This window comes from Andrographis paniculata, unplaced genomic scaffold (assembly GCF_009805555.1).
Source record: "Andrographis paniculata isolate CXL003 unplaced genomic scaffold, ASM980555v1 Contig70END, whole genome shotgun sequence".
Classification (NCBI taxonomy): Eukaryota; Viridiplantae; Streptophyta; class Magnoliopsida; order Lamiales; family Acanthaceae; genus Andrographis; species Andrographis paniculata.
In genome coordinates, this window is record NW_026137607.1 from 365,016 (window position 1) to 384,823 (window position 19,808).

Here is a 19,808-nt window from a genome sequence, read left to right on the forward strand (position 1 = left end):
ATTAATAATCAAGTGTATTAAAAATTAATTTTATATATTTTTTTATATTAAATTTAGAATGAGATATTGATTTAATTTATAATTTAAATAATATTTCGTAAAAAAATAATATATTTGAGTAAATAATATTAATATGAATTTAAAATCACACTCCAACAATCTAATACAATTTACATAAAAAGAAAAAATATATATATATTAGTATTTTTTTTAAATATAAAAATTCCTAAACTTTTGTATTTTCCATAAAAAAAAAAATATTTTCTTTTTCTGTTTATCTTATTTTACTTAACATTAAAAATATTATTATATTTATATAATTTTTACTATATTTTGATATAATAATTAATATTTTTAATATAAAAAGTCTAATTTTATTTTTTTTATGACGTGAAAATCCGATTTGAACCATGATTTTACGGTGACAATGCCAACCTTTACGCCACCGCCATCAGATCATCACTTACAAACTTAAAAAAATTAATAAAAACAAAATATATATTTTTATATAAAAAAATATTTTTTATTGGACTATTTTTCTATGCGAAGGTAGAAACCGAAAATGTAAACCGGGAAAATTGGGGGCAGGATTCAAAGTCCCAAAACTGAATACAGAAGAAACCCTAATCGAGCCAAATCCAAGATTCCTGTCATTTTCAATTTTCGTTTTAGTTTTGCCTCTGATCCCCGCTCATTCGTTCAATCGAAAATTTTTCAAACAAGTTCGTGTTAGCGGTTATTCTCGTCCCAATTTGGCATATATAATCATACCCCTCTTTTCAGACAAAACCGCGCCTTATCTTTTCAGTCTCTTGCCCGTGTAGTTTGGTTTTCCTGGTTTCAGCAATGGCGGACCAGGAAAATTGCAGGAGAGTCACACGCTTGGCGGCGAAGAAGAGAGCAGCAGCTGCCGAAACATTCGTGTCTGAACAAAATAAAAAGCCTAGAGTGGTGTTGGGTGAGATTCAAAATGTAGATGTAGATGTGAATTTGCGAATAAATCAGAACATTGGTGATGACAATGGGAAGAAGAAGAAAGCTGTGGCTAAGAGGAATGTAAAGAAAGGTAAAGTAAGTGTGAAGGAGACGGAAAGCTCGCCAAAAATAGATGAAGACGGCGGCGGGGATGACCCGCAAATTTGTGGAGCGTATGCTTCTGATATATATGATTATCTTCGCGAGATGGAGGTCAGTGGTTAGAATATTTACTTTCTCAGTTACCAGTAATTTCATTTTTGAATGCTTGATTCAGCTTGAAATTTAAATTAAAGCCAGTTTTTGCTAGGGTTTTAAGATTTCTGTGGATTTGGTTGAATTTTTGGTTTCGGAGTTTCTAGTGAAATCTTGCTGTAAATTCACAATATTTACTTTCTTGTGTTTCACCTCGAGATTTCAATTAAAGCTTGTTTTGACAGGGTTTTAGAATTTCTATAGATTTGGTTGAGTTTTGGTTTTCAGAATCTCTACTGAAACTTTGTCGTATAATCACATTATATACTTTCTTGATTATTTCACTGTTGAATACTTACTATTTACCTTAGGGTTTTAATTAAAGCTTGTTTTGACAGGGTTTTGGGATTTCTATCGATTTGGTTGGGTTTTGGTTTCAGAATCTCTGCTGAAACTTTGTTGTAAAATCACATTATTTACTTTCTTGATTATTTCACTGGTGAATACTTACTATTTACCATAAGATTTCAATTCAAGCTTGTTTTTGACAGGGTTTTAAGATTTCTGTAGATTTGGGTGAATTTGGGTTTTCATAATCCTTGTTGTAAATTCATCTTTTCAATTCATGGCTGTCTTTCCGGTCTAATTGTCCGATGAATATATTTAATCGAGTCCCTGAGTTGGTGATTTTTAGAATGCTTGCTGATGATATTATGCAATAATCAAATTTCAGTGCATTGGCTGACCAAATTTTGTTTTAGATTAGTGAATTCGGGATTCGGCACTAGATTTGAATTTCTTTGTTCAATGCAGATGGAGCCAAAGAGAAGGCCACTGCCCGATTACTTAGGGGTGATTCAAAAAGATGTGACTGCAAACATGAGAGGTATTTTGGTAGATTGGCTAGTCGAAGTGGCTGAAGAATACAAGCTTCTCTCGGAGACTTTATACTTAGCTGTTTCGTACCTCGACAAATTCTTGTCAGCAAATGTTATCAGTAGACAGAAGCTTCAGCTTCTTGGTGTTTCTTCGATGCTGATTGCAGCGTAAGATAGTTACTAACTTGTCTTGAATTATCCTCTTCCATAATAGTAATTAATGATCCAATTTTGCTAACGGGCTTTCCTCTGTAGAAAATATGAAGAAATTACTCCGCCGCACGTGAAAGATTTCTGTTATATAACGGACAACACCTACACCAAAGAAGAAGTAGTAAAAATGGAAGCTGATGTGCTCAAATCCCTCAATTTCGAGATGGGCAATCCCAATGTGAAGACTTTTCTCCGGTACAAAATTTAACCTGAAGGTTAATCGTTCTTGGTTAATCCTTTTTTACTTTAATAGCTTGTTTGGCTAAGGAATGTGCTTATTTTGATTTATTGATATGCCTTGAATTTAGTTTGTTATTTCGTTGAGTGTTTATGGGAGTTTTGTTGCCCGGCTAGCGAGTCGGGGGGGTCAAGGGGGACTTCGCCCCCTTTCTTTGGGTTCGGGGTATGCAGTGTTAGGCTTTTGAATTCATAATTGAGCTTAGCTCGTATGTTGTATTCTTTTAGTTTATTTGAATAAATTTAGAGATATTCAATCTAAGTTAATCTGTATTAGAAATCGGTATCTGTAATCTATAATTTAGTTGCCCTTAATAAATTTATTCTTTGTTTTTGTCTGTGGATGAAATCAACACATTATTGCTTAACCTCATAAATTAGTGTTTTCTTTACGTCTTTGTTTGTTATTTGATTATTGATCCTAATTCGTTACAATATGATTTTTCTCTAGCAGAAGGTTCACCAAGATTGCTCAAGATGACTTTAAAGTAAGCTTAAACCTACCTCCAACCTAATATTCTCTTGAATTTCAATTTTGTTACATCGTCCTTGATTGATTATTCGGTGTTCTTGCAGCGCTGCAGTTTGCAGTTCGAGTTCTTGGCTTGCTATTTGGCAGAGTTAAGTCTGCTCGACTACGCTTGCGTGAAATTCTTGCCTTCCACAATCGCTGCATCGGTCATATTCCTCGCAAGATTCACACTCCGCCCGGATCTATGTCCTTGGGTATAAAAATAAACCAACCCTTGTCCAGGTCGAGCAAGTTAATCCAAGATACATTTTTTAACCTTAATGTAGTATTTTGTATTCCACAGAATTCGGCGCTCAAACAATTCTCGGGTTATAAGCCTGCAGACCTAAAGGAATGCATCTGCCTCATTCATGAAATGCAATCTAGTCGAAGAGGCAGCCCGTTGGTTGCAGTCCGGGATAAATACAAGCAACCCAAGGTCTGATTAGGATTGATTTCATTGACACATCCATTAATTTGTTTCGATTATGTTACTTATGCTAAAGATCATTCCTTTAACAGTTCAAAAGGGTGTCGACGCTGCCTCCGCCTTCGGAAATTCCCGATTCCCTTTTCGACGAAACGAAAGATGCATGACTAGAATTCTAGCTAAGGCTTATTCCCTGAATTGGATTGGATTGTACAGAAATCTTGCATTTGTGATTTTGATCTTGTTCTTGTTCTTGCTTAGAACTATCCTTTGTTTGTTCTTGTTTTTAGGTGTTTAGGAATGCGATTTTTCAGCAGTGGTTAATTGTAGTATTGTAATGTAGATGAAGGAAAATGGGTTTTGTGTTTTGAGTTGTAATCTCCTTAATTCATTGGACAATCGCAGCCGTTGGTGGGTCTTTTCGATTTTGAATTTGGGCCGTCGATTTGTTTACACGTGGATTCGGGTCCATTATTGATTGTCAGACACGCAGCGGAAGAGACGGTAACTCTACCGGAAAATCTGGAGTGATCTGCACCGTTGATTGTGTGGGGGTCACTCTGTGATGGACGGTGTGGATCGTCTCACGCTATTAAATGCAACTACCGTTCAAGAATTTTATATTTTTAAATATTTTATTTATTTTTGGACAGCAATAAAAAGCTGAACGTCGTCGAAAACGCAAAGTCCCCTTCAAAAAAAAAATCCCCAAATCCGCCATGGGCGAGACCGAGCAATCGCAGATCTCCGACGTGACAATCGAGCAATCGCAGATCTCCGACGGCACCGGCGCGGCGGAGCGGCAACCGAACATTACCTTCAGCATATGGCCGCCGACTGAGCGCACGCGCGATGCGGTCAGGAACCGCCTAATTGAGACGCTTTCGTCGCCTTCCATTCTTTCGAAGCGATACGGAACTCTCTCACGCGAGGATGCTGTCGACGCTGCCCAGTCCATCGAGAACGAGGCGTTCGAAGTGGCGGGGAAGGCAGCGACTGCCGACGACGATGGGATCGAGATTTTGCAGGTTTATTCCAAGGAAATTAGTAAGAGGATGCTGGAGAAAGTGAAGGCTAGATCTGGTGAGTCTACGTCTGCTCCTGAGACGACAGCGGCAACGGACGCGCCGAATAAGGCGGAGGAGGAAGATAACGGTTCGACGGCGCCGCCGCAGAGTGAGAAAACCGAGTCCGTTGCCGGCGACGAATGAGTAATTGAACGGTTGCGACCTTTCGTTTCCCCTTCTTTACGCCTTTATTTTATAAGCATGTCTGTGGAATCTCTATCGGATGCTCTTTTTTTTATTATTATTATTGTGCTGAGATCTGTTGAACTAGAGTACTGTTGTTGTGTGGATTCATGGTGCTAATATTATTTTAATTAAATATTATCACATTATCCTCCATCAATTGTGTTTTTTATACTGAATTTGTGAAGTTTCCCTTTTTGCTAGTTTTTGTTTATTGTGTTCCTAATTACCTTTTGAGGCATTTATTGCATTTTTAAAGATTTTTCTTTGGTTTTGTAGTGCAGATCATTAGGTTTATACAGATGTCTGATAACTTGTTACTGAGAATGCATTTACAGTGTCACTTTTTGAATTGAGTAGAGGTGTTTATTTGCTACTTGCAGCTGGTTGAGGTTTGTGGTTTATGGAAAGTATAGGAATAAACTAAGTTTTAGAACAAGATTCGCACATTCTGGATTTAAGAGCTGTAAAGAGTCTTAGATGAACAAACAAGATAGTGCGATTTTCGACACATTAGTATCACTCTTTGAAGGAATAAAGGGTTGAGCTTAGTCGTGATGGTTGAGTGTGAAGGATGTCGGAAATGGATTCATTACATGGTATGAAATAGTGAAGTTTTCGTTCTTTTTTTGGACATTGCTTTTGAGTTATAACTCACCCTTGGAAAGTCTGCAACATATTCTCTCATTGTTTTTGAAAATTTTGGGGGGATTTTGTACAATATTTTCAAAAACACTCGGTTTAGTTTCTAAATTATGAGAGAGAATTGTGCGGGCTTTCCACATACATGTGAATTATAAGTAATTTTACCTTTTCAAGATAAAGGCCTATCCTTAAAAGACTTACCTTTTCAAGATAAAGGCACTGTTCGTTAGTGGTTTTGTTGAACATCATCAATTATATAAGTAACTATATATTAATATGTGGAGGTATTTGTTTTTTGTTAAAAAACTGCTTTGTGGATTCATCTATATTATTCTAATAAATATATATATATATATATAGGAATGTTGTAGACAATATCAATGTTCTTTTTGGTTACTTCTTTTGGATTGATGTGAGGTGCCTTACAAGTCACTTCACAATTCTGAAAACTGTTGGGTGGGTGGTAGTGCTTAGCAAAATTCTAGATTAAGAATGATCAAGTATAGAATATATATATATATATGTATATTTCTGGCCCCATGTCTAGTTGGTGACAGGCTTAAACAAGAAGAATTGTTCCAGCTGGTGATAGACATTAGTGACCAGCAGAAGTAGTAATTAAGCAGCTCAAAGAATGAGTTTCTTAAAATAGCTGAAGACAGACGAAAGTTTCGAAGCACAAATAGTTTAATGGCCTGGACCTCTCTTGCTTGGCCCCGAGGCCAAAATGAATGCCAATCCTCTTCCAGTGGAATTGATGCAAGAAATGAATCGAAATGGATTGCTTCTGCTCCCGGCTCGGCTCCCTTTCTCAGCTGCTGTGTCTTCCATGGCGGGGCGTAAAGATCGGGAATTAGCCGGACAGAACTCTTTGCCTGTGATCAGTACTGTCATCAGAAGCACCAATGGTATGCACCTCCATCTCCAGTTCTCCATTTTTGTGATCTAATGTGGCTTCTTTGTTGTCTTCTACAATGTGGCAATACATACATATATATATATATATATACATATAGTGAATGTGTTTGGCTTTGCAGTGATCCATGAGCCCTTTTGGGAATTTGACTTTAATTTATATGCTGTTTTTTCTTCCATGGGAGATTTATAGAGAAATCTTGGGATACTTAGAAAGGGACTGCAATATATACATGATATATATATATATTCCCTCCGTCCTAATATAATAGTCTTATCAACTACCAATATAATATCAATAATCCTATGTGTTTTGTTTTGGGATCAGAAGTAGCCATTTTAGCAAACTCCATTTTCAAGCGGGTAGTTGTGCGTGTCAGAAACAATTCTCAAATTCAACTGTCGGCATGTATTGTATTGTCTGCTGCTATTTTGTGTTCAAACTCTTCCAACTAATACTTTGGAATTAGTAGCATGTATTTTCACCCATTAGCCTTGGCAGGGCGGCCACGATTGATAATCGAATATTTGAAATCGCAAATCGTATCTGAATCGAAAATTTTTGTTAACCGAAATATTTGTAGTATTTGCAAATAACAACCGAACCGGAATTAAGAAAAAATATATTAAAAAATAATTGAGATTCTAATTAAATAAAAAATATTTGCAAATATTTCAAATCCGAATTAAATATAATTATTAATATAAAATTTAAAATATAATAATATAAATATATAATATGTTTGGTTTGGTTAACCGAACCGAAAAAAATATGAAAAATTGAAACCGAATCGAACAAATATCAAATATGAAATATTTGTATTCGAACTGAATTTCCTTGGTTAACTGAAAATTCGATTAAGCAAATTTGACGGTTCGGTATAAAAAATATATTAATTATGAATCATAATATGTGAATAATTAATTTATAGTTATTCAGCTAAGTGCTGAAAAAAATATTTTAGCATCTATGTGATCTTACTCCTTTTATAAATATATATAGTGAGAATGTTTTGGTAGTTAATTGAGAGGCACTTTCATTAAAAAAATAAAGAAATAAAAATAATCATATATTTCCTCATATGCAATTCAAAATATTTTTATGATCATAAATACACCTTTTGTCAATAATATTAATATATAATACATATTTATTAATTTTTATATTTTTTACTCAATTTTTTGTATATCACATAAAAGAAATATTTACTCAAGTTATCTCATAAAACAAACAAATCCTACCATTCTAATAAAGAGATTAAATTAAAAAAAAATAAAAAAACAAAAAAATCAGATAGAACACATCCCTAAATTAAAACACATCCCTAAATTAAACATCTTCAAAGAAATTTATTTGAATTTCTCTACGGAATAACTCGGAAATACTATAGCAATGGCGACGGCTACAGTGCTGAACATCACACCATGTGCTGTTAAACAACACATGGTATTACTATATACATCGCATTGTATATGCTACTGTAATACAAATATATTATACGAACAAAGAACACATGTTATAGTCTTATCAGCACATCGTGTGCTGTCTGACAATACAAAATATTATTAGAGACAACACATTATATATGTGAATATAATACAAATACAACACATGAACTAACAACACATGTTATAGTTTCATACAACACACAATAGTTGCTTTTAGCGCATGACATACTTTTATACAACATATTTCTTATTATAAAAAAAACAGCACATATCTTTATTATACACAATATATATTGTATATAATAATATTGCTTGTTTTTTGTTTTAATATTGAAATTCTTTTCTAAATTATGAAGAAATGCACACAACATTAACCAAAAACAAACATCACCACCGACTCAGATTACCTATCATACATGGTTCGCCTAGTATGACTTGTCTGTCGGACCTAGTTTGCAGAGTATTAGGTTCAGTCGAAGATTTTACCCAGCATACACTTTTGGGTAGCGACTACGGGTTTCCACGTCATAAAAAAAACAAAAAAAAAAAAAAACAAACAAACATCACCACAAAAAACAAGTACTAAATTGATTCTCCACCATTAGAGTTACTTCTTTCTACCTTAGGTGAAAATACTTTCATTGGTAAAAAAGTTTTGAGATCAATGGTAAAAATGAAAAAGAGAGATTGATGGTGCCTTTACTACATCATACAAAATCACGAGTTTAAAAGTCTTTAAAAATTGGTAGAAATTTTTTATAAATGAATCATTATATTCACTCTAGGGATAGAAATTAAGATATTCAATTTTTCAAACGGTTTGAGAAAATTAATCAAAAAATAAATAAAGATTTTCTAAGATACTTTATAAGCGCTCTGTTTACACAACATATTTTTACTCATTTGATCCTATTCATTTTTACAAAAATATCATATCAAATACATTTTTTTTTTTTCACAAAATATCAAATTAAATACTAATTTTTTACTCTTTCCAAACTTTCAAATTTTCAAGAACCTTCAAAAACTATTGTCTAAACAAATCCTAGTATTTTGTATATTTAAAATTTGTAAGGAAATGAAATTGAACGACAAATTAGCTAAATGAAATAGATTCAAACTCAGTTTAAAAAGTAAAAAAATTATACTCCTTTCGTCCAAATACAATAGTTTTGTTTACTATTTTTGTCTGTCCCAAAACAATAGTCCTATTTCCATAAATAATCATATCACTGTAAAACTACCCTTATTTTTTCATTATTATTACACAATTGCAACTACTTTTTACACTAATACACTCACAAGGACAGAAAAGTCTTTTATCCGTATTTTTTACCCACTATCAATATAATATAAATATTCTTTAAATCCCGTGTCAAACGCAACCCAGACTATAGTTTTGAGACGGAGGGAGTATAAACTCGTTAAAAAGACTATAAAGTACAAACATAATTGAAAGAAACTACTCCCTCCGTCCCGGTGAAGGAGTGGCGTTTTTTTGCACATAGATTTTTTAATATTAGTATTATATTGGATTGTAATAAAAAAGAAAAAAATAGTAATGACATTTGTAATGACATTTGTGTAATATTAGTAATGATATTTGTGTAATATATTGTAAGTTTGAAGAGTATTTATTATGTTAGGTAAATAGTATAATTACTAAATTAGAAAATTGTAATCTTATTTTGAGACGGATAAAAATATAAAATAACAATATTTCAATGGGACCGAGGAAAAAAAAATGAGAAAAAATAACAAAAACAATAAAGATAAAAAGATACTCTTAAAGTTATGTTGCTGATTGTGTGTCGGCCCAAAAATGGGATGGGATCAAGAAGCTACGACTATTATTTTATATATATATATATATATTCAATAAAAATGATAATATTATTTTATATATACATAAAAATAAATAAATTATAATATGACTTTCAATAAAAATGATAATATATACATATAACTATATACGATATATAATACATATTCTTCATCCCTCACAGTTTAAACAAAAACATATTTAAGTTTACATCTTATTTCAAATCATAACAAACAAAACCGTTTACCTAACATTAAAAAAAACACACACACACTAGAAAAACAGAAAGAAACACACTCATTCTTATGTTAGAAATTTTGGGAAAAAATAACGAGATTGTGTTATTGATCATCAAAATCAAAATAAGAAGCATATATATATATATAAATATAAAATAATATTTCTAGTTAAAAATTAATTTATAAAATTTGGAAACTTACTAAAACAATTAAAAATTATCCAAATACATGCACGGGTGTGTTCGTTTGGGAGAAATCCCAAAAATTTTACTATTTATCAATTTTTTTTATAAAAAATATCAAATCAAATATTTATTTTTTATATTATATTAAAAATTAATTTTATATTTAAAATATCACATCAACACTTATTTATATCATATTATACCACTGTTACATTTGAAATTTTTTACTATTCAGATAAACTCAAAATCCAACCCCCAAACAAACACGCACAATATAAATATATATATATATAGATAGATGGTGGGCCACTGTCACTACATGTAATATTATTTAGAATATATATAGATGGTGGGGCCACTGTCACGGTCAAATATTAATATACATACGTATGATTTGTATAATTTTAATTTGAAATTAAATATTTTATTTTAAATAATTTTGATACAATATTTTATAAAAATATATATTTATCAAAATAATATTAATTTATATTTATATTTTTAAAATACAAAATAAACATATTCACAAATAAAAATAATAAAAGAATATTCGATTTAATAAAAATAACTATTATGTAAAAAAAATAAAAATAAAAAGGAAAGTATTGACGAATTTTTATTACTTAATTTTTAGAAATATTTCTAAATATAGATCGGTGAGACCCAGTGCTATTACTGAATTTTAACATGTGATATTTTTCTATTGACTAATTCGCAAAAAAATATTAACTTAATATTTACAAAAATAGATTATTGTATATTTAAAATTTGACCAAATCCATGTCATAATCATTTTTTAATTTGATTTTGATTCGATATACTATGATATGCCAACAGAATCAGATCCGACGGTCACGATTTCATCTCGCTTCTTCTGTTAGGGTTCCTCGGTATCCCCTCCTATATAAACCCTCTCTGCTCCTCTTTTTTTACTGCGGTGCAGAAAAGCTTTCTGCCCACCCAAGAAAAAAACATACCAAAAAATTTGCAATTTTTTTCCCCTATTTTTCGATCAATCTGTTATTCATCTGCATTGTATTGTTCTCTCTTCTTTGGCTTATTTACTGAAAAAAAACCCTAAAAAGATTGTTGCTGCTGTGGTATCAGAGGGTTATTCATCATCTAGGTTTGAAAAGAGAGCAGAGTCATTGTGAATTGGGGGAATTATGGCGCAGAATCAGAATGCGGCAGCGGCGGCGACGAACGGTGTGTCGGCGCCGGGGGAGGCGGCGGAGCAGTCTCAATCGACGTCGCTCTATGTGGGCGATTTGGATTTGAGTGTGATTGAATCGCAGGTTTTCGATCTTTTTAGTCAAGTCGGTCAGGTGGCGTCGGTTAGGATTTGCAGGGACATTGGCACTCAAGTCAGCCTTGGATATGCTTACGTTAATTTCAACAATTCTGAGGATGGTTAGATTTTCACTTTCTTTCATGAGACTAAGTGTTGGTGGTGAATTTCGGTCAATTTATTTTCTCAATTTGATTTTTATTGTATTGTTCATTTGTTTGTATTGTATTGCAGCTGCAAGAGCGATAGAAGTGTTGAATTTCACGCCTCTGAATAACCAGTCTATTCGAATTATGTACTCTCATCGGGATCCAAGCAATCGGAGGAGTGGCACAGCAAATATCTTCATCAAGGTATATGTTTACTATTTCCTGAATTTATGGTTCTACAATGATATACACACGTATATACATATATGTTTTTTGTTTCTTCCATTGCTTTGTGGTTTGACAATTGTTGTGTTATGTTAGAAATGTCTATTTCAATTCCTTTGTAGAATCCTACTGCTGTTGTAATGTCTATTTCTGTGATTCAGCCATTGTGTTACTGCCAATTCTTATTCAATTCCTTCGGAGAATTCTATTGCTGTTTTAATGTCTATTTCTGTGATTCAATCATTGTGTTACTGCCAATTCTAATTCAATTCCTTCGGAGAATTCTATTGCTGTTTTAATGTCTATTTCTGTGATTCAACCATTGTGTTACTGCCAATTCTAATTCAATTCCTTCGAAGAATTCAATTGTTGTTTTAATGTCTATTCTTATGAAAAGTTACATTCCACAACTAAAAAATGCAGAATCTGGACAAAGGAATCGATAACAAAGCCTTACATGATACCTTCACAAGTTTTGGGACTATTCTTTCGTGCAAGGTAGCAACAGACTCCGATGGCCAATCTAAGGGTCATGGATTTGTGCAATTTGAGACCCAAGATGCGGCGCAAACTGCTATTGATAAGTTAAATGGAATGCTTATCAACGATAAACAAGTGTATGTTGGAAAGTTTCTTCGTAAGCAGGAGAGGGAGACGGTGGCTAACAAGACAAAGTTCAACAATGTTTATGTAAAAAATCTATCTGAGTCTACTACAGATGATGATCTGAAGAGAATTTTTGGTGAATACGGGAATATCACTAGCTGTGTAGTGATGAAGGACGGTGATGGAAAATCCAAATGTTTTGGTTTTGTCAATTTTGAAATTGCTGATGATGCTGCTAAAGCTGTTGAAGCTCTAAATGGAAAGAAATTTGATGAAAAAGAGTGGTACGTTAGGAAAGCCCTGAAGAAGTCGGAGAGAGTGCAAGAACTTAAAAGTCGGTTCGAGCAAACTGCCCGAGAAGCTGGCAACAAAGTTCAAGGAACTAATTTATATGTCAAAAACTTGGATGATAAAATTGATGATGAAAAGCTGAAAGAGCTTTTTGCAAAATTTGGTACCATAACTTCTTGCAAGGTATATTTTGATGCTGTGCTCGTAATTATGTTTCATTTTTTTTTTTTCCCTTTTCTTAATTTTATCCCGTGTTCTATTTTGGTTGCAGGTTATGCTGGATCCAAGTGGAGTAAGCAAAGGTTCTGGATTTGTTGCGTTCTCAACTTCAGCAGAGGCTGCTCGTGCTGTGAGTCGATGTCTTACAACAAATATTAACGCATTTACAGATGACATATTATTCAATTTTTTGTTTGTAATTTAGCTTGCCGAGATGAATGGAAGAATGGTGATCAGTAAGCCACTATATGTGGCAGTGGCAGAGCGGAAAGAAGATCGAAGGGCAAGGTTACAGGTATCAGACGAACCATTTTCTACCCAATATTTTCCATAACTATGTATAAAAGTTTTATCCTTATCATTTGTTATACCTCTAATACGACAACGGTGCAGGCTCAGTTTTCACAAATGAGAGCTGTTCCGACAATGCCTCCACCCATTGGTCCTCGTATGCCGATGTATCCTCCCGTTGCAGCTGGCATGGGGCAGCAACTATACTATGGCCAAGGCCCTCCTGCCATGATTCCTCCTCAGGTTGTTCTAGTTGCTAAAATTTAAGTTTTCTTCAATTTTACTACACTGCAGAAAATAAAATTAATCAGCTAGTAGCCGTCTATAATCCATCGAACATTAGCTATGCTATCCTCTTCGTATCTCTTCGATATTTGTAAAAAATTCTGCTCTTTAAAATCTTTACAGGCTGGATACGGCTATCAGCCACAGCTTTCTCCCGGACTGCGTCCCGGAGGCGCTCCGATCCATAATTTCTTTGTTCCCGTAGTCCCACCGGTGCAACAGGGCCAACGCCCTGCTGGCAGACGCGGACAGCAAAATCAGCAACCTGTTCCTATGATGCCGCCACAAGTTAGCACAGCTTAATTACATACACAAACACACATATATATATGTTCGTATCCATTCATTTATGGCGACGATTTTCTGGTTTCAGATGGTTCCTCGGGGTAGGATGTACAGGTACCCTCCTGGTAGGAACACTCCCGACGTCGCCATTGCGCCAGCTGCCTCAGGGATGAGGTCCGTTCCGTTCGACATGGGCAACATGGTTCCTCAAAATGCCGTCGTCCCCCCACAGCCCGTCCCGATCTCTGCCCTCACGACTGCTCTCGCAAGCGCAAAGCCCGAATATCAGAGGAGGGTAATGCTCTTACTGTACCTGCCTAAGTTTATCGATAAATTACATATAAACTTATAATTATAATAATGGTTATTGATATTATTTGGCGACAGATCTTGGGCGAGTACTTGTACCCGTGCGTCGACCAGCTCGAGCACGAGCACGTCGCCAAAATCACGGGAATGTTACTGGAGATGGACCAGACTGAGGTTCTGCATTTGCTGGAGTCGCCGGAAGCTCTGAAAGCTAAAGTTGCCGAGGCTGTGGATGTGCTGAGGAATGCCCCGTCTCCGTCTCCGGCGCCGGGTAATACCTCTGCCAATTAGCTCGATTCGACGTCTGTGGACGACGACTAATTTCATTCATTTTTCGACTAAGTTTCTTTTTGGCTTAACTAGTATGAACTCAACTCCCTTTTCTTGTTGCACCTACAAATTTTGGACAGATTTCTGCACTCTCTTCTTTTTTATGATTCTAATTTCATTGCTTGCATTTCTTTCCATTGATGTGTATATATTTGCATTTCTTTTTTATGGTTCGGGACGGATTTTAGTTTGTTCAATAAGAAATTTTTGGATAAATATAATATTTTATTTATTTATTTATTTATTTTCAATTAATAATTTTATATTTTTATTTTTTATATTAATAAATTATATATATTATGGCTCTTACGTTAACAAAATAGTGAATTATCCAAAATCATATTTTTTAATTAGTATAAAATATATACATAGTACAGAAAAAACAAATATGAAAAAATATATATAATTGGGATAGATGTATTTTTTTCTGTACTTTTTTTTTAAAAAATAATAATAAATTATATCTATAGTTGATTGTACAGCTAAATATATAATTAAGTTATTATTTTTATTATTATTGATAAGTTCATAATAAAAATATATATACGAAAGATTTATTATTTTATATTGTACATAATTTCAATAAAAAAATATTTTTTTTAGTAAAAATATTTTTTTTCAAATCTAAATAATAAAAATAAATATTTTATAATTTTCAATAATTAATAATAAAAATTCTAATAAATTTCAAATCAAAATGAACAAAATTAATATTTTAAAAAATAACATATTAATGTCTTTAGTAGTCATTTTATGTATAAACCACTAATGTTAAACAGTTGTTTTACCAAACACTTTAATACAAACTCCTAATTATATCTATAGTTTTTATTTGATTTTTTTTTTAATTTAAAATACTGTAATTATTTTATTATTAGGATGGATTGTTCAGCTTCATCTTGAATCTTAATAAAAAAAAAAAAAACAAAAAAAAAACTTTATTATTTTTAAAATTAAAGAATACTAATAAGGTATTTTTGTATGTATTATATATAAATATAGTTAAATTATGCATTTTAATCCATTACATTTTAGAATTACTTTTACATTTATACTTATAAATATCAATATTTTCATTAGTGGATCTATACGTAAACTATCGGTGCCACAAGTGATTTTATTCAGCTAATTTTTATTTTTATTTTTTTATAATTTAATAATTGTGTTACCAACACAAATAGTCATAGCAACCTGACTAAAAAATTAAAGATGCATTGCTCGAATAATTATAATTCAATCCAAATTAAAATGATTAATTTGCATTCTCAAAAATATAAATATACAAAATAATATTACATGATTATTTTATATATTGTCAATAAAAAGTTGTTTTTTGATTAATATTAATATTATTATTTTAATATTTCATATTTATTTATTATGCCACCAATAAAAAAAATTCAGATTTGCTTCTGATTATATCCTCGCAATAACTATAAGGTAATTTAGGTTGTGTTTTTTTTTTTTTTTTTTTTTTTTTAAATATATCATATTAAACAATTACTTTTTATTTCTTATATTATACTATAATTTCTCTTTTTGTTCACATCTAAAACATCATATGAATATTTATTTATATCACATAAAAAATATTATTCAAATTCAATTTTTTATTATTAAAAAATCCAAACCGAAAAACTAAAATCCACAAACAAACGTACCCTTAGTTTTTATCAGATGACCCTTTTTGTAGGACACGTAAGTAATGTAGATTAGTAAATTATAAATAATTATGATATTATTTTATTATTTTTATATGGGTAATATTATTCGTATTTTAAATATTTTTAACATTATATCTCAATCAATATATATAATATGAATATCATTTTTCGATAATAAAATTTTATATATAATACAAATATATAAAAAAAAATGAGAAGTTTATTTATTTTATATTTAATTTAAAACTGATTCTATTAAAAAAATGAAAATTTTTAAATGTGGTTAAAAATGTTTATTTATGGAAGAGAAAAATAAAAATAATAAGGTTCCGAGTGTGTCCATCGTTTTGATAAATTTACTTTTAATATTAGGTATGAAAAATTGTGTTGTTAATATAAAAAATAATATTTTATGTTAAAATTGATTTTTGTAAATAAATAATATATATTATATAATGTGTCAATGTATATAAGTGTTTTAAAAAATAATATTTATAAGAAATTGTGCTATGAAAAATGTAACGTGAACAAAGTGTAAATTTATTAAAAATAGAAAGATATTTTTTATAAGACAGGAAAAATTAATCATCTGTAACATTTATTAAACTTTGTGATATATGAAAAATAAATAAGGAGGAGTATTATATTTATTTAAAATTCCGAAAAGTTGCAAAGATTTCAAGGGTATGTTTATTTTAACAAAAAAAATTCTAATATATTTTTCAAAGAAAAAATTAATATACTATATACACTCATTATTTTTATATTATTTATATCATTTTCATTATTTTACATAAAACAATTTTTTTTCAAACTAAAACACAAAACAACATACAGTTTATTAGGTTCGGCTGGAGGTTTACCCAGTGTATACTTTCGGATAGCGACTGCGGATTCCTACGTATCAAAAAAATAAAAAAATAAAAAAATAAAAAATGAAGTGAACAATAGGAGCATAGTCCAAAAACAAAAAAGGACAAAAAAAAACAGAAATAAGAAGCTTGTGTTGTTTTTGTGTGGGATCCATTCGCTCCGGCCTTGATTTAAAACGTGGACTCCAATGACTTTGTGACCATAAATTAATCCAAATTCTATAAAATCATAATAATAATAATAATAAATTTTAATTATTATATAAAAATATAAATAGATAGTTTAAATATATTAAATACAATCAAATACATAATGTATTTTTTTATATGAAAAATAAATTACTCTCTTCGTTATTCGGATGGCTCTTTAAAGTCTTGTAGTATATTAAAAAATAATATTTCTTCTGTTCCATAAATATAATTTTAATTGAGTCGGACACGAGATTAAAAAATTATTGATATTATATTGATAGTTAGTAAAAAATATGAATAAAATATTTTTTTTGCTCTTATGAGTGTATTAGTGTAAAAATTAGTGCTAATTGTGTAATAAAAATGAAAAAGTAGAAGTAGTTTTATAGTGATATGGTTATTTATGGAAATAAGACTTTTGTTTTGGGACGGACAAAAATGGTAAATAAGACTATTGTATTAGGACGAAGGGAGTAATATTTTATTGATTAAAAAAAATATATAAGAATATTGAAAAGATATATTTGTAATTTAACTAAAAATTAAAAAATAATTTGCAATTAATGAAAGATTATTTTTTCTAAAATATAAAAAGATGCGTTTTAATAAAATAAAAAAAATATATATATTGAAAAATATATATATATTTTTTCTAACAACATTTTTTTTTTTTGTGGTTTTTCTTTTAACACACCCAATGAAAATACCGGAATTGAAACTCATACTCCATTCGTCACGCCATAGATGATTTATTTTTCTATTTTGTTGTCTCATAAAAAGATGATCAATTTATATTTTTAGTAGATTTATTCATTATTAAAAATACATAACAAATATAAATCACTTTAATTAAATATTCAACTTCTTATGCATAAGGTCCACTCAAAATAAACAAATATTTTATCTATATTTAAAATATTTTATTTTTTATAAAATTAATTTTAAATTAATTATAAATAGATAAATTAGTACTTCATCCGTCCCTTAATAATCTATTCATTTTTTCATTTTGGTCTGTCCATAACAAAGTATCTATTTTCTTTTTTATAATTGTACTATCTTCCAAACATTACAAATACCATTTCAATTTACAATATATTACACAAATGTCGTTACCTTTATATCATACAAGACTAATATGATTAATTTAATTTTTTTACTTTTATTTCTACTTTATTCCAATATAATACTAATATTTCTAAAACTCTGTTCAAAAAGCAAATGGATAATAGATATGAGACGGATGGAGTATTTTTTATTCATTTTTATTATATAAAATTTTATTATTTACAAAATGATATGCATATTGCATATCTTTTTATATAATTCTAAAAAGTATTTAAAAATACCAACAATACTATTTATATAAATAATAATAATAAAATAATATTATAATTTATTATTAATAACTTACTAATTTATATTAATTAAAATGCAGTGTATTTAACAAAAATGTTCATATTTGCTGGGACGGAGGGAGTACTTCAAAATGAGTGTTATATCGTCCCATAAATGTGATCTAATGATCTAAGATAAACTTATTATCGTGTGATTAAGACTATCTCCAACCAATCAACTTCATTTATACAATTTTAACTCTAAATATGCAGTTGTTATCGTAATTTTACTTTAATCATAACTCTATTTTTCACTATTATTCTTGAAATATAAATTTTTTTTATTATTTTAAATAATTTTTTATTTTTATAATTTAAAATGATTTTCTTAAAATTTTTTAAAAAATAAAAAATAAATTTATAGATTATTGAATTCGATCCAAATTTAGCCTTCGAAAATACATTTGACTCTGTCACTAATAATACTACAGTGTCTGCAGTGTCACCACTCTAATTTGACCTCATCGTACCAACGTTATAGCTTTGTCGCCATTATCATTACCAATGCTCGTTTATTTATTTTGTAAAGTAATTTTATTTTCTATAAAATTATATTCCATTCGTACCAGATACCGTATCTGCTACACTATAAATACGGTATTTTAAGAAGGATGTAATTAGTAGATAATTAAGAATGTATTAGTAAAAATAATTATTCTATAATATAAATAATTATAAATTAAGATTAAGATAACTAATTAGTTTAATTAAAATTAAAAAAAATAAAATTAAAAAATTTAAAATGAGATTAAAGTGTTTAATCATTTTCCAAAAAAAAAAAGTGACATGATATATGGAAGAGACAGAAACGGCAACGGACATGGTATCTGAGACGGAGGAAGTATTTATATTGTATATTTATTCCATTTAACAATAAATTTTTTATTTTACTATTTTAATTTGTCAAAGTCAAAGTTTTTATTTTTCTGTTTAAGTAATTTGTCAAAGTAATTCTTTATCCAATACCAAAATATCCTTAATTTTTATTTTTTATTTACTATTTTAGTTGGTCAAAATCAAAATGTTCATTTTCTCTTTTAGAAAAAAAGGTAATTCTATTAATATTCTTACTTCTTATTTTTCATTTTACATTTTAGTTTGTAAGGTCAAAATTTTCATTTTTCTTATTTTAGAAGAAAAGATAATTTTCCATTAAATATCAAGATATTCTTACTTTATATTTTTCATATTACTTTTACAGATATAATAGATACTACACTACTTTATTATACAATATATCTATAATATACTAATTTATTTTAATCCGCCTGCAAAAGTCAAATAATAAACTTACTTACTATCTCCGTCTCATAAGAAGAGCACAATTTGTTTTTTGCGCTATTATACTAAACGTTAAAAATATTTATATTTTTATAATTTACTCTACAAATATTATTGTATTTGTATGATAAAAGACTAATATAGACATTTTTTTATTTTTTTTTTGTATTTGTATTACAT

General features: G+C 30.0%; 3 protein-coding genes across 4 annotated transcripts; all 3 read left to right on the top strand.

The window, feature by feature from the left end:
- Window positions 1-583: 583 nt before the first annotated feature.
- Window positions 584-3,995, top strand: LOC127264458 (putative cyclin-A3-1). 2 transcript variants are annotated; one of them, XM_051293997.1, is made up of 7 exons: window positions 584-1,188; window positions 1,984-2,216; window positions 2,304-2,456; window positions 2,950-2,986; window positions 3,075-3,224; window positions 3,314-3,448; window positions 3,532-3,995. In XM_051293997.1, the coding sequence occupies exons 1-7, from the start codon at window positions 847-849 to the stop codon at window positions 3,604-3,606; spliced, it is 1,125 nt and encodes a 374-aa protein (XP_051149954.1). In that variant the 5' UTR covers window positions 584-846; the 3' UTR covers window positions 3,607-3,995. The 2 variants fall into 2 exon arrangements, with proteins under 2 accessions (XP_051149954.1, XP_051149956.1); XM_051293999.1 differs by having other exon boundaries at window positions 2,953-2,986.
- Window positions 3,996-4,106: 111 nt separating this feature from the next.
- LOC127264460 (MFP1 attachment factor 1-like) lies at window positions 4,107-4,845 on the top strand. The gene has a single exon (XM_051294000.1). The coding sequence runs from the start codon at window positions 4,159-4,161 to the stop codon at window positions 4,648-4,650; it is 492 nt and encodes a 163-aa protein (XP_051149957.1). The 5' UTR covers window positions 4,107-4,158; the 3' UTR covers window positions 4,651-4,845.
- A 6,042-nt stretch (window positions 4,846-10,887) lies between these two features.
- On the top strand, window positions 10,888-14,398 carry LOC127264541 (polyadenylate-binding protein 2-like). The gene is made up of 9 exons (XM_051294128.1): window positions 10,888-11,354; window positions 11,467-11,585; window positions 12,030-12,686; window positions 12,775-12,852; window positions 12,928-13,017; window positions 13,116-13,256; window positions 13,422-13,586; window positions 13,672-13,878; window positions 13,971-14,398. The coding sequence occupies exons 1-9, from the start codon at window positions 11,111-11,113 to the stop codon at window positions 14,181-14,183; spliced, it is 1,914 nt and encodes a 637-aa protein (XP_051150085.1). The 5' UTR covers window positions 10,888-11,110; the 3' UTR covers window positions 14,184-14,398.
- Window positions 14,399-19,808: the final 5,410 nt, after the last annotated feature.